At 47.9% G+C, this 14,311-nt stretch overlaps 1 protein-coding gene across 1 annotated transcript in view; it reads right to left on the bottom strand.

Moving 5' to 3' along the window:
• PKNOX2 (PBX/knotted 1 homeobox 2) overlaps positions 1-14,311 on the bottom strand; it is a 370,783-nt gene that overhangs the window by 25,791 nt on the left and 330,681 nt on the right. The window contains exons 9-10 of the mRNA XM_054997769.1: positions 4,374-4,503; positions 1,695-1,792 (exon numbers count right to left, since the gene is read on the bottom strand). Coding sequence (XP_054853744.1) covers positions 1,695-1,792; positions 4,374-4,503 — 228 coding nt within the window. The remainder of the gene's footprint in view (positions 1-1,694; positions 1,793-4,373; positions 4,504-14,311) is intronic.

Below are 14,311 nucleotides of genomic sequence, written 5' to 3'. Positions count from 1 at the left end.
GTTCCATCATTTCAAGATTTATTAAGCATCAACCTCTTTAGGCTAGGAGTTTTTAGAAGCATTTGCATATCAGTAATCAGGCCCTGCTTGCTATGTTGATTTCCTCGTGGTGATAAGAAGGCCCCTCCCTAGACACAAATCAAAGTAGAAATTTGTTCACTGTTAACTTGACACACGTTCTTTTCAATCAGCTAAAAATTACTTTCAAATAGAATATAGAGCGATTTATTGGTCTTCTCGACATATAATTGAATTCAGGTCAAGCTGAACTGTCATGCAATCCTTCCCAACAGCAGGGCCTGCTGTTCCCCAAGCTACCATGAGCAAGCCACCGTTTCTGCTCTCCCTCTTGGACCCCAGCTGGTCCAAGGAATAAGCTAGCTCCTCTATGTTTCTACAGCTTTGCCTTTACTGGTTGCAGAATCCCACCCCAAGCCCAGAGTGCTTCAGTATGCATAAGAAGAATCCAAATAGAATCAGAGGGGTGTAAGAAGAATCAAAATTCTGATAACTTAGCATCCAAAGGAGTGTGTTGGACATCCATAAACTAACATACCTCACCCCTTAACTGCAAGATAGATGGGTAGCTGTGTTGGTCTATTTGTAGCAATAGGAAAGAGCAATAGTCCAGTAGCACTTATAAGACTAACAAAATTAGTGGTAGGGCATGAGCTTTCATGAGTCACAGCTTACTGGTATCTGAAGAAATGAGCTGTGACTCACGAAAGCTCATATCCTACCAATATAATGATGATGATGATGATGATGATGATGATATAATAGATTTATATACCATCCTTCAGGACAACTTAACGTCCACTCAGAGCGGTTTTACAGTGTATGTTTATTATTATCCCCACAACAATCATCCTGTGAGGTGGGTGGGGCGGAGAGAGCTCCGAGAAGCTGTGACTGACCCAAGGTCACCCAGCTCCAAGTGGAGGAGTGAGGAATCAAACCCGGTTCTCTATATTAGAGTCCTGCCGCTCCTAGTTTTGTTAGTCTTATAGGTGCCTCTTATCTGCAGTATTTCAAGGCAGTTTAAAGAATTCAAAATAAAGTTTTGTTAAAAATGGAAGTGGAAAAGACATAACTATGTATCTAGAGAATTGCTAGGGGTACAAGATCACTTCTGGCATGCTGTTTGTTTATTCCCCGTTTTTCTGAAAAGAAGAAATTCTTGCCCAAAGCAGTTTATAGTAAATGGTCAAAAACAAGTCATAATATTTAAAAAAAGAATCTGCACTGCAACACAAAATCAAACAGTATAGCAGAGGGAGGATTTAAGAAATGTGAATGGAAGTGGAGTTCAAAAGCCAGAAGTCAAAAAGGAGGTCTTAAGGTTTATACCAACTATCCACAACGTGGCACTCAGGGGTACCGTGATGCCTGCTGTTGCACTTGCTTGCTTCTTGAGCTTAGGGGATAAAATTCATAGGCCTTGAAACTAGGATCTTCGAGTCACTCCCTGCCAGCTGACTGACTGGCAAAACACTTGAGATTGTCCCTGGTGCTTCTCCATAGAGAGTATTTTGCAACAAAAATCTTTTCTAATGGTCTGTAGTGCTTTTTCTTCCTCTGCTAGAGAAGATTCAGATCTGCAAAGCTAGACAGACACCCAAGACTTCCTCCCTCTTGAAGCCTTCATAAGAAATGAGTGAGCTTTCCCCAACTTCTTGTGCTGTTGGTCTTACCTGTGTGTTTTGGATCTGTATAGCCCCCTGTGGGATTGCTTGGGTTACCACCTGGCCCTGAGACGTTACCATAGTTACAGGCTGGTAAAGGGCTCCACCTGGCAAAGAGAGATGATTCACAGCAGGGATTAGGGGAATCAGCAAACATCTACTGGCAGAAAAAATGTTTAAATTGACCTCATTTAGTGCCGTGGACGGAAGCCAATAGCAAAAGGACTCAACATTATCACCTTTCAACTGAAAGATCCCACATGCAGTCAAATGGTCTTAAGAATGAGACTGGACAAAAAACATTGGGTCTACGTTTGTTTCTGTCATTTATGGCAAGAGACCTATGAAAAATAAAGAGCATCAATCTCTCCCAAAGCCTAAGGCCCTTCTGACAGAAGCCCCTTGTGGGAAGGAACACTTTGATTGAAGACAAACCTAACCGTTTAAGATAAAGACAGACACAACATTTAAGAGTGAAGACAGATGTAAGGTGAGGTCCTCAGGTCACTCTCTTGACAGAAAAAGTAGCAATTTATTACTATGCAAATTACTATGCAAATACTCTATGCTTCTCATATCTTAAGTCTATTCATTTCCCCCCATGTAAACTTTTTCTCTTTTATGATACTGAGCTTCCATGAAGGTGTGATGTAAAGACACTCACTGGTGTTCTGACTAAATGACCAACTGCTACCCCAGTGGAATGTGTTGACTGCAAAAATAGTGGTTTCAAAGGGGCAGGAGATATAGAAACTCAACACACATACACTATAGAAAAGATCCAGTAGCACCTTTAAGACTAACCGACTTTACTGTAGCCTAAACTTTTGAGAACCGCAGTTTTCTTCGTCAGAGAACTGTGGTTCTCAAAAGCTTAGGCTACAGTAAAGTTGGTTCGTCTTAAAGGTGCTACTGGTCTTTTCTATTTTGCTACCACAGACTAACATGGCTAACTCCTCTGGATCTAACACACATACACTGACGTTTACAGATGGAGTGTGTGGCCTCTGAAGGGGGCCTGAGGCATATCCAAGGAATTGCCCACCAATCCTAGTGGTCAAGGGAAGCTGTTGAAGGGTCCTTTTGGGTTGATAATTCTAGTCCAGGGATCCCCAACCTTTTTTAGCCTGTGGGCACTTCTGGAATTCTGACGCAGAGTGGTGGGGGCAACTATACAACGAGTGCTGCAGGAGGCAGAACCACCTACTTAGAGGAAGACTAAGTGAAGGGGAAATGAGGCATAATTTTAAAAATACACTGGGAAAGAGGAGTGAGAGAGAATAAAACCAACACTGTGGTGGCAGCTGCTGCTGAAACAATGTTGTTTTAATCTGCATAGTCAATTGGATCTAGCCAATCAGAAGCCCTGCTAGGCAAGAGCCCCACCTTGCTCCACCTACTTTCTAAATACACTTGGTGGGAACCAGAAAAGATTTCAATGGGCACTGTGGTGCCCCAGGGCACCATGTTGAAGACCCATGCTGTAGGCAGCCCCAACCTTCCTTTACCCCGTAGCAACACTGGATGGTTTCCATTCATTCATAGGCTTGGTGAGCAGAGGGTGAGGATGCGGAGGACTCCAGGTGGCTTCTGCTCTCCTGACCGCCAGCTGCCAAACCTAAAGCTTACTGGGAGTTGTTGGAACATCTGTTTAGATTCGACTTCTGTTTCCTCCCCTTACTGGCTGAGAAGAAAGGGACAACCTTTGGGTTTGTTGGCAAGGAAACAGCAGGATAGTGGAACTCTGGCTTCATTTGACAGCTGTGTGGTATAGTGGCCCAATATGGGGAGAAAGGTGGGATATAAATGAAATCCATAAATAATTGCTCATTGCTGATTACCAAACACAAGGTTTTATGATGGTTAGGTGGGGGACTCTGGTCCCTCCCCTGGAGGTTGGAGGTGACATCCTGCAATGTATAAATATGCTCCTATTTACCAAGACGAGTACATATTTTCTGGTGTCCCTGGTAAATCACAGTCCCTTTTTATGTCTTTTGGATATGCCTTGTTAACACATTGTTAGTTTAAGCTGCTAGTGTTGGCATTTGTCAGGGTCCAGCTCCCTCTCCCCGGGGTCTCCAAGGAGTTAGATTTCTGAGAAGGCAAGTGTCTCTAACGTACATGCATTGAAATGCATGCGCGTGAGCACAAAGACACCATGCTGTGTTTTAGGCTGCCATTTCCCACAGTGCAGCTACTGAGCTATACACTGAACTGCAATTCCATATTGTCAGACAGTTATATTCCCCCCCCCCCAATATATTTGAACCCAAAGCAAAACATCTTGGCTTTCAAATCAATGGCAAATTGGCTGTTGTAGAGTAAAAGAATATGGTATACAACAGAGTACAGTGGGAGACAATGCGGGGGGTGGGGGAGGATCAGGCACTGGTATGAAAATAGGAGTGTTAAAGCATGTCTCTTACTTTCATCTGTAAAATGTTCCAGGGAATGTGTGAGTGGCATACTTGTGTGTGAGAATGAGTTGTCTGAGTGGAATAGAACGATGAGGTGTATGTGTAAGGGAGAAAAGGGACAAAACAAACAACCCTTTAAACAAACCCATAAACTAGGTTTCCCTCCTGATTATACGTTTCAAATCTAGTTATCGAAGGGAGTTAAAAATACCAAGCATGCAAAAGATGCGACTAACATGGTCACTGACGTATGCTCCACGCCTCCCACCTGACACAACTTGTGAGTTGACCGTCGTCATGGAGATGCTCCCCTGCTGCAGCGCTGATGCAGGTACCACAATTCCTTGGGGGTTGCCAGATACTGCAGTCATTGAGTTGGGAGAATTCTGCAGCATATCCTAGAGAAGGAAGAGAGATGGGAGCAAAGGAACTGAACACCTCATCCACCTCAGGTCTCCAGACACAAGCTAGAAATAAAAGAACTCCTTCCGGGGTCATCGTTAGCTGCAGCCTATATTTTAGCCATGAATGCGTTCTCAGACCTCTGTATATGAAAATTACTAAAATGCCAATCCACAAACCGGTAATCAGTTCACGCACATTTTTCTTGTTACATCCCTTATCCTCTTTTGAAGCTATGTTCTGTGGCTTGGATTCTGCCAAAAATCTCCACTGACTGAAAGATTTCCACCAGCAGACTGCAACTCCTTCCCCCATCCTGCTGTACCCCAAATGGTGACCCCCCCCTTTTGCATGGATGGAAATGATCGGGGCGGCAGGGGGGGAACCAGCACTTTGCCTTGAGCTATGCATTAAGCTATACATGATGTGGGAGAGATCCAGGATCAAGGCCATTTCCAGACGGCTTACCTGCCCCCGGAACGTCGCGCCATGTTGCGGGGAAAATGCGAAATATCGCGTTTTCTCGCGCGAGTTTTGCGCAACGTTTAGCGTTTTCCCCGCAACATGGCGCGACGTTCCGGGGGCAGGTAAGCCATCTGGAAACGGCCCAAGATTACCCATCGTTCTTCTGATGTTCTAAAAACAACTGCCGGGAGATCCAGTTCAGGCTAGGGATACAGTGTATGTGGGGAGGATTTATTTCACAGTTGCCCCATGCTGCTTTGTGGGTTTCACTTATCCCCCTCCCCAAAAGGGGAAACAGGCCCATAGATAAAAAGTGGTTCCAGGCACTATCCATCCATTTTTGCATGCCACTCTTCCTCCAAGTGAGCTTTGTGGCAGAGTGGCATGTGAATCTGGGGCATTTGAATCTGGGGCTACCCAGTCGTAGGATGATGCTGTAATCACTAGACAACATTTCCTCTGGAAGAAGAGCTATGGGAGAAGGCTACTGGCTACTGCTTGTACTATTGCTGCAACAAACAGGATGCAGCATCACTGTCTCTGTTATCACAACCACAAGAACCGTTCGCATGTAGGAGGGGAGAGGCTGTAGGTCAGTGATACAGCATGTCATTTGCAGGCAGAAGGTCCCTGGCTCAGTCCCTGCCATCACAGGTTTTAAAAAAGAAGCAGTCAAGACGGAAAGCTGGAAAAGATCTTGGAGCTCTGCCGTTGGTCAGAGAAGACAACATTAGTCTAGGCAGACCACTAGATTAATGCAACAAGGTGCAATTCCTGTTCCAAAGACATCAGTGCCAAAAAATCCCTCAAATGGGAGGGTGGATGTAAGACCTAGAAGATGTGCTAATGGATTATCAGTACTAGATTGGAAGGACCTTTATTCAGAACACAATTACCTAGAACTCTACTACCTCTGCTACTTTCTCCCTAGATCCCTAAAAGGGTATTACATTTCATTCATTCATACCCTGCCCTCCCCACGAAGGGACTCAAGCAACTTACAACATAAAATACACATTAAAACATCATAAAAATATAAAATGAATTTAACAAACCAAAACCAGGCACCCTATTCAAATCAAGGAGATTTAAGCAGTTCGTGTGCATGCTAGTAGCCAACTGTTGCCCTCTGAAGACAAGTTGTTCCTTTAGCTAGTTTGTGGAAACTGAATCAGTTGAATGAATGCACGTGAAATAGAACTGGCATTCCTTTTACTGAAATAGTGACTCAACTAAGTGTGGCTGCTCAGGTCCGTCATGCACTTTTAAAGCCTTAGATAAAGGATGCTAAAGGATGCAGAGAAGATCAGAGAATAATTACAAATCCAGATGTGTATAAATGAAGATGCTATACTTATCGCTTTGGGGAGGTGACTGGGAAAATATGGACAAGAAAGGGAATCCAGCATGAGGATAAGAGATGTGAAGACTCCCGGCAGGGGGGTGGGGATGGGAAGACTATGAAACAAAATTACTTCCTCCTCTAAGGGCTCCCCCCACCATGGGAAAATTTGCAGAGTGGTAACAAATACTCCTATGAATTTGTTTTCCTTTGAAATAAATGGAATGCTTTTTAAGACAAAGCTGTACTCAAAATGTGTAATATGAAAAAAATTATGTAAGACATTAGATAATGATAATAGCTATATATACTGTAGAAATACAGATCATATTTTCAATAATAAATTTTGTTTAAATGTAAATTATTTTGGAGACAATAACTATGGTATAATGTGTATGATGATAATAAATTATTAAAAAGTTCAGAGTTTTCGGTGTTATGAAGTTTAATTTTATATCCAATGATGCTGGTAAGCCTGACAGTATGGAAGTGTTGTGTACAAATAACACACGTTCTTTTCTTTACTTCAGAATTTGTTTTCTACCTTCAACCTTTTTCCTGCTTCTCAGATGGCAAGAAATAACATATCTGTACTAAGGGAGCATAGGGGGCAGCAGTTCGTTACTCTCTCAAGTATTTATTATATTTGCAATTTTTCTTATAGAAACCATAAATATGCCAAATAGCATAATTTTATATACCAGCAAAGCTATACATGATGTGTTTAAACTGTCGTCAGTAAAATAAGTTTTAAGGTCTAACAGGAAATCTAAATATTGCATTTATTTCTATTTTTCAAAAAATTCTGATTTTTTACAGATTTTTTCCCCTATGGAATTAAAAATTCTGTAACTGTTGTATCTCTAATTGGCACAGCAGTTCAATTCCTTAAACTTTGCTTTCATTCATGGCATCTTATTTAGGAAGAATGCAGATTCTAATCTATACAAATCTCTGTAAACCACTGAACTAGAAAATACTACTTATTCTAAATTATTCTATTAAGGATCATTGCCTTATTGATCTTTAAATAATAATATCCCTCTTCTGTATCTCCCTAGCTATTTCAAGCCATATGTGCTTAGCGGTTCATGGCAAACTTTGTACATCCGGATCGTTTTGGAGGTGAAAGTCTTGGAGATTTATGGCATCTTTGTCAAAATTGGATCATTTATAAGGAGGCAAATATTATTCAGATGCCGCAGCAAGTAGTTAGAGAAAAACAGGCAATGTCTAACTCACAGGTTAGATCATGCTTGTCTGAAAAAACCATTCAATTTCTCCCCTGAAATGACTGGTCAATAAACTGCCACATGGGGGCAGTATGGGACCATGTAGACACAGGGGCACGCTTTGGCCAGAATCGTTAGCAAGCTTTACGCTGCTTAGCCTACCTCTGACCCAAGCAGAGTTGATTCTAAAACTAAATCCAGACCCTTCCGATCCAACCATCTCTCTGCTCTGTAAGACCATTCTAAAAGGATCTCTTTTTTAGACCAAACCAAACCAAATGGTCTTTCTGTCACCAGTTATGCTTATTATGTACAGAGATATATATACTGATATTCTGCACCAGATATAAATTAGGCTCATTTGAGTACATTTACATAGCTTGTTCTGGTCCTATGAGAAGAACTAAGAACTACATAGAATCTAAACCATTGGGAATACTGCTCAGACTTTTCCAGCTTCTGAGATTTCATCTACAAACTTCTACATCTATCGTTTCAACCATAAGGAAACTTGCTTTTATAAAGAAAGAATGTTTCTTCTGATTCTGAGCTTGAAGCCCAGAACGAGTTTCTGTGTTTGTGTCTGAATTTGGAATGACTACACATACCTGACAAATGGCTGGAGAAAAAGAAGCTTTTGGTTTTCTCAAATGGTTTTCAAATTGTTATAGAAATTCTGTATCTGATGAACGGAGGTTTGACTTCTGAAAGCTTATACCCTGGACTCAAATCTTGCTCTAGAAATTTTGTATGTTTGCCTCATCAGGGAAAGAGCATCTTGGGTGCAAGTGTACAATTTGCACTTGGGAAACAGTAACGGGGAAAAGGGCGCTCCCATTGCTACAACCCTAATATGAATTGCTGCCACCCCACAGCTGCTTTTAAGCAAATCAATCAATCAATGACGATTCGTTCCCAGATCTCAGCAGGTAATTCCCCCAGAGTTGTTGGGAAACTATCGAAGGAAGGAAGGAAGGAAGGAAGGAAAACGAACAAATGAACAAACAAACCAATTATCTGGAGCATCAACTTCCAGGGACAGACCAACCTAACAGATGCTCCACCCCTATATAGGTTCAAAGTCGCTATCAGTTAAAAGCTTAGCAGACAACAATGGGAACTGTCCATGACAAAGGCACCGTTGACCCTGTAACCAAAACACAAAACCAAGTGAAAGCCCTATAATACAAGATAGGCCCCAAACCAGTGAGGATAGTCCCTGTGGCTGTTAAGGCAGCCATGAATTCCTGAGCTGCTGCTGATAGGAATGCTTCAGCACAGCTATTGGCCATCCCATACTAAAAGCCCCAACACCAGGTCCATAAGCATTTCTACCAGTTTAGGCAGGAAAGCTGAGGGGAAACTGAAATTCCCCATATATATCAGGTACCCAGATCCAGATTTAAAAAACACTTGAAAAAACAGGGTTTCTCACCTGTAACTGTTGATCGTCGAGTCTCTTCTGTGCAGACACACATTGGGACTGCGCAGGCGCAGGCCAGCCGCGGAGAAGATTCTTTTAGCTTCTAGAAATGTGACGGGGACGTTCGGGCCCACCGCGCATGCGCGCCGGTGTTCCCGCCAATTTTGAAGTACAAGTACCCGAACGTCCCCGGCATTCCCTCAGTTCACCTGAGCCGCCTGAGAAACAATGGAGAAACCAAGCACTCACAGCGGGGCAGGTGGGAGGGAATGTGTGTCTGCACAGAAGAGACTCGACGATCAACAGTTACAGGTGAGAAACCCTGTTTATCGTCGTCGTCCTTCTGTGCAGCCCCACATTGGGAGAATAGCTAGCATCTCACCAATGGGGGCGGGTGTGAGTGTCTATGAGAACAGAGAGTGCAGAACAGCCGTGCCAACAGCGGATTCACGGCGTGCATTCACGTCTATGGAATAATGTTTAATGAAAGTGTCAGCGGTAGACCACGTTGCAGCTTGGCAGACGTCTTGGAGTGGCACTCCTCGCAGGAAGGCAGCAGAGGCAGCTTGCGCTCGAGTAGAATGAGCAGTAATCGACAACGGGCACCGAACTCCAGCTTGCTGATAACAAAGTTTAATTGCAGACACAATCCAGCGAGAAATGGACTGGGCAGAAGCTGGCGAGCCCTTGCGAGGGCCAGAGTAACATAAAAACAAGGCAGGAGACTTCCTGAAACACTTGGTGCGATGTAAATAAAACAATAAAGCACGTTTCACATCCAATGTGTGTAGAGTACGTTCCTCTGGGGAAGAGGGCGTAGGAAAAAAGGAAGGAAGGACCACCTTTTGACGCAGGTGAAATTTTGAAACCACCTTGGGCAGGAACTGCATACTAGTGTGGAGCATGACTGTCCCGGGGAAAAATTGCAGGAAGGGGGGGTCACACCTCAGAGCAGACAACTCCCCAACCCGCCTGGAGGAAGTGACTGCAACCAAAAAGGCCACTTTCTGTGTGAGCAGAGGCAAGGGACAGGTAGACAGGGGCTCAAAAGGGGAGAGCATCAGACGGGAGAGCACCAGGGTCAGGCTCCACTGAGGAATAGGATGGGCCCTAGGAGGAAAGGACCTTAGTAGGCCCTTCAGGAACTGTTTGGACAGCCAATGTGCAAACACAGTCCTCCCATCAATCTGCTCATGGAAGGCAGAGATAGCAGCCATGTGCACCTTAACACTGGAGAACGCCAGGCCCTGGGAGCACAGGTCCAGGAGGTACTCCAGAATGACAGGCAGCGGGCAAGTGAAAGGGGAAACCCCTTTGGGGGCTAACCACCTAGAGAAACGTGACCACTTCCTCTGGTAGGACAACCTGGTAGACGGTTTTCGGGCATTCAGAATCACATTAAGCACCCTAGTAGAGAGGCCTAGTCTGGGGCGCAGAGGAGCCAGGCAGTCAGATTTAGCACTGCCACATCGTGATGCCACACTCCGTCCCTGAGTAGCAGGTCTGGGGCGTGCGGCAGCGGGAGACACCGCCCCTGCGACAGGGAAAGTAAAAGGGGAAACCAATCCTGGCGAGGCCACCGAGGGGCAATCAGGATACAGTGGGTTCGGAAGGCCCTGATCCTGGAGAGGACCTTGTGAAGGAGCGGGAAGGGCGGGAAGGCATAAAAGAGCCCGGGAGACCAGGGTATCTGGAAGGCATCCCCCAGTGAACGATGGCCAATCCCGGCCCGGGAGCAAAACAGCGGGGCTTGTCTGTTGTGGGCTGTGGCAAAGAGGTCGACCAAGGGCGTGCCCCATGTGCGAAAAACCTTGTGGAGATAAACCGTGTTGAGGGACCACTCGTGCTGGGGCAAAAACACCCTGCTCAGCGTGTCTGCTGCTGTGTTGTTCTCCCCCGCAATATGAATGGCCCTGGGCAGGACGTTGTTGGCAATGGCCCAAGTCCAGAGTGTAGTCGCCTCCTTGCAGAGCTTGAGCGAGACCGTTCCTCCCTGCTTGTTGAGGTAATAGCAGGCTGTGGTATTGTCCGACAGGACCTGAACCCTCCTGTTCCGAATGACATCTGCAAAAGAAGCAAGGGAGTAACGGATCGCTCTAAGCTCTAACAGGTTAATGTGCATGCCCATTTCAAGGGAGGACCAAACACCTTGAGCAGACAGGTGTCCACAACGCCCTCCCCAGCCTAGATTGGAAGCGTCCGTGAAGACGGTGACCTCCGGCAGGAAGGGACCAAAAGGACAACCCTTGGACAAATTCTCAGGGTTAGTCCACCACACCAATGTCCGCTGTATCACCCTCGGGACGGAAAACCCACGGTGTTGACTCATAGTGAGGGGGTTGAAAACCCGAACAAACCAATTTTGTAGAGGCCTCATGCGCAGGCGTGCAAAACACACCACCCCTGTGGAGGAGGCCATAAGACCTAACAACGTTTGAATCAGGAGGGCAGTTTGGAACCGGTTATGCACGAAGTGGCGGGCCAGGGAGGACAGCCTGCTCAAGCGGTCCGGGGGTAGATAAGCCCGGCCCAGCAGAGAGTCAAAGTGGACCCCAATGAATCTAATGCTCGTACCAGGGGACAGGACCGACTTCCCCAAATTGACCACTAGCCCCAGACCGTCTAGGACGGACAAGGTGAGGGCGATAGAAGCCCGGAGGGAGTCAGAGGAGGGACCCACCAGGAGCCAATCATCCAAATAGGGATAAACAAAACAGCCACTAGACCGTAGATGTGCCACCACGGTGGCCATGCATTTAGTGAACACCCTGGGCGCCGAGGCCAGGCCAAAGGGCAAGGCCGTGTACTCATAGACAGCGCCTCCACAGGTAAAACGGAGGTATTTCCTGTGGCCCTCAAAGATGGAAATGTGGAAGTAGGCGTCTTTGAGATCCAAAATGGCCATCCAGACGCCTGACTCTAAGAGTTCCAACACCCGGGACAGGGTAAGCATCCTAAACTTCTCCACCTTCAAGTAGGTATTAAGGGCCCGAAGGTCCAAAATGGGACGAGACCCCCCATCTTTCTTATCCACAAGAAAGTATCTTGAGTAAAACCCCCAAGGGGAAGTAGAGACATTGACCACCCGGACAGCACCTTTGGCAACCAACTCCAAAACATTATTTTGTAACACAACATTACAACAAGAAGCACAACGGGGTGGGTGCGAGAGAGGGGGTGCAGTGGTAAACGACAACTTATAACCACGGGCCACAACAGAGAGGACCCAGGTATCCGTAGTAATGAGTTGCCAACGGGGCAAGAAAGGCCGTAGCCTGTCCAAGAACAGGACATCAACAGCGTCCTTGGAGACCAACTGGGAAGCGTCCTGGTCTAGTCAGAAGACCGTGGGCTTCTGCGCTGAAGTCGAGGGCTTGGGCGAAGGAGGCTGCTGTCGTCCCTTGGACCGGCCGGAGCGTCTCGAAGAGTGGCGCTGCTGGCCAGAGTAGGAACGGTGGCCATAGGATTGACCGGAGGGGAACCGTCCTTGGCGCTGGTGGAACTGCTGGTAGGGGGACTGATAGGACCGGAACCTGCCGTACCGATATCTCGGACCCGACTGCGGAACCGAAGGCGCAACCCCGAGCGACTTGGCCGTCTGCTGGTTCTTCTTCATAAGAGAAAGGGACTCATCCGTTTTCTCTGAGAAGAGCTGAGGACCTTCAAACGGAAAATCCTCGACCTTGGCCTTCTTCTCGGGGGGCAGGGCAGTAGATCGAAGCCAGGCGTGCCGACGCAGGAGCACTGAGGATGCCATCGCACGCGCCGCGGAGTCGGCAGCGTCCTTGCCAGCCGTCATCTGTTGCTTCGACAAACGGAAAGCCTCAGCCTGGAGAGCCTTGACCAAGTGACGGCGATCGTCGGGGAGGTCAGAGAGGTAGGACGACAGACGCTTCCACAAGAAAAGATTGTAAGAGCCCATTATTACTTGGAAATGGGCGATCCGGAACCCCAGGGAAGCCGAAGAATACACCTTCCGACCAATTCCATCCAGCTTTCTCCCCTCCCGATCCGATGGAGCCGAAGAGGAGCCCCGTCGGAACCGAGCCTGACCCTCCTCGGCCACGATGGAAGAGGGCTTCGGATGGGCAAAGAGGTAAGGGCAATCTTCCTGTTTGAGGCGATAATATTTCTCAACCTTCTTGGCCGTAGGCGGTACAGAAGCAGGGGTCTGCCAGAGTGCCAGGGCATTATCGACGAGATCCTCGACAGGAGGAAACGCCACCGAGGCAGGAGAGCCCGAATACAACGGCTCCAACAGCTTACTCTTGGGTTTGGAGGTCGTGGAGGCGACGTCGAGCTCCAGTGCTGCGGCCATTCGGACCATCTGCTCTGCAAACACCCTGTAATCGTCATTAGGGGACGATGAGCGGAGCTCCCCAACAGCATCATCAGGGGAAGGGTCTGAGGCCGCGTCCGACGAGTACTCAGACGGAGACGCCAAGCCCTCATCATCCTCGGAGTCGGAGAAAGCTGCCGGGGTCTGCGTCGGAACCGATGGGCGGTCAGCCGGAACCGAGGTAGAAGGCTGGGGTGCCGAAAGATGGCGACGCGGCTGAGTGGCAGGCGGAGCTGGAGGCAGAGTGGAGGGCGCCGGAACCGTGGCCAGGGGCACCGAAGGACCAGGCAGAAAGGGAGCGGACTGCTGAATCCAAGCCACGAAATCCTGCCAGGAGGCCACGTTCCCTAGGCCCGGGACAGGCTGCCAAGGAGGCAGAGCAGCAGGCAACGGAACGGACCGGTGAAACGGCGCTGGAACCGAGAAGACTGGCTGCGACGGAACGGAGACCTCCGCCGGAACCGGAGCACACGGCAGAGAGCGCTCAAACTCCTGGAACGCGTCCGAAAATCCACGGATCGACTCACAGTCGTCGGGAATCACCGGAGGAGGTGTGTGAGGAGGCGACGGGGTATGGAGGAGACTCCGGACGTCCTCAGGAGGAGGGGCCGGTCCAGGAGAGGAACCAGCCAACGAGGCCGGGGCCGGCGACAGAGCACGGCGCTTGGCCTTTGACTTGGCCTTTGCCTTCTTCGGCAGGGGCTCCGAAGAAGCCTCGGTGGCCACAGGTTTCGAAGAAGGCTTCGAAGAAGCACGTTTCTTCGCCTTTCGACTGGACGGAGCACTCACGGAACCGGAGGCGATCGAACCGTCCGGAGCGGACGCCTCCGTCGGAGCCGAGACGAGCGGTTCCGACGGGTGATGAGGAGCCGGCGAGGGGGCGACAGAGCTGGGCTTGCTCCCGGACGACCCCGAGGCTTTGGGCGGTAGAAGGTTGGCGTCCCAAAGAAAGGCCCGGAGCCTGGCCTTGCGGTCGTTCCGCGCTTTCGGAGTGAAGGCCATG

This window comes from Eublepharis macularius, chromosome 14, assembly GCF_028583425.1.
Source record: "Eublepharis macularius isolate TG4126 chromosome 14, MPM_Emac_v1.0, whole genome shotgun sequence".
NCBI classification, from domain to species: Eukaryota; Metazoa; Chordata; class Lepidosauria; order Squamata; family Eublepharidae; genus Eublepharis; species Eublepharis macularius.
The sequence above is the reverse complement of the archived record's forward strand: the minus strand, read 5'-3'. Positions and strand labels throughout refer to the sequence as shown.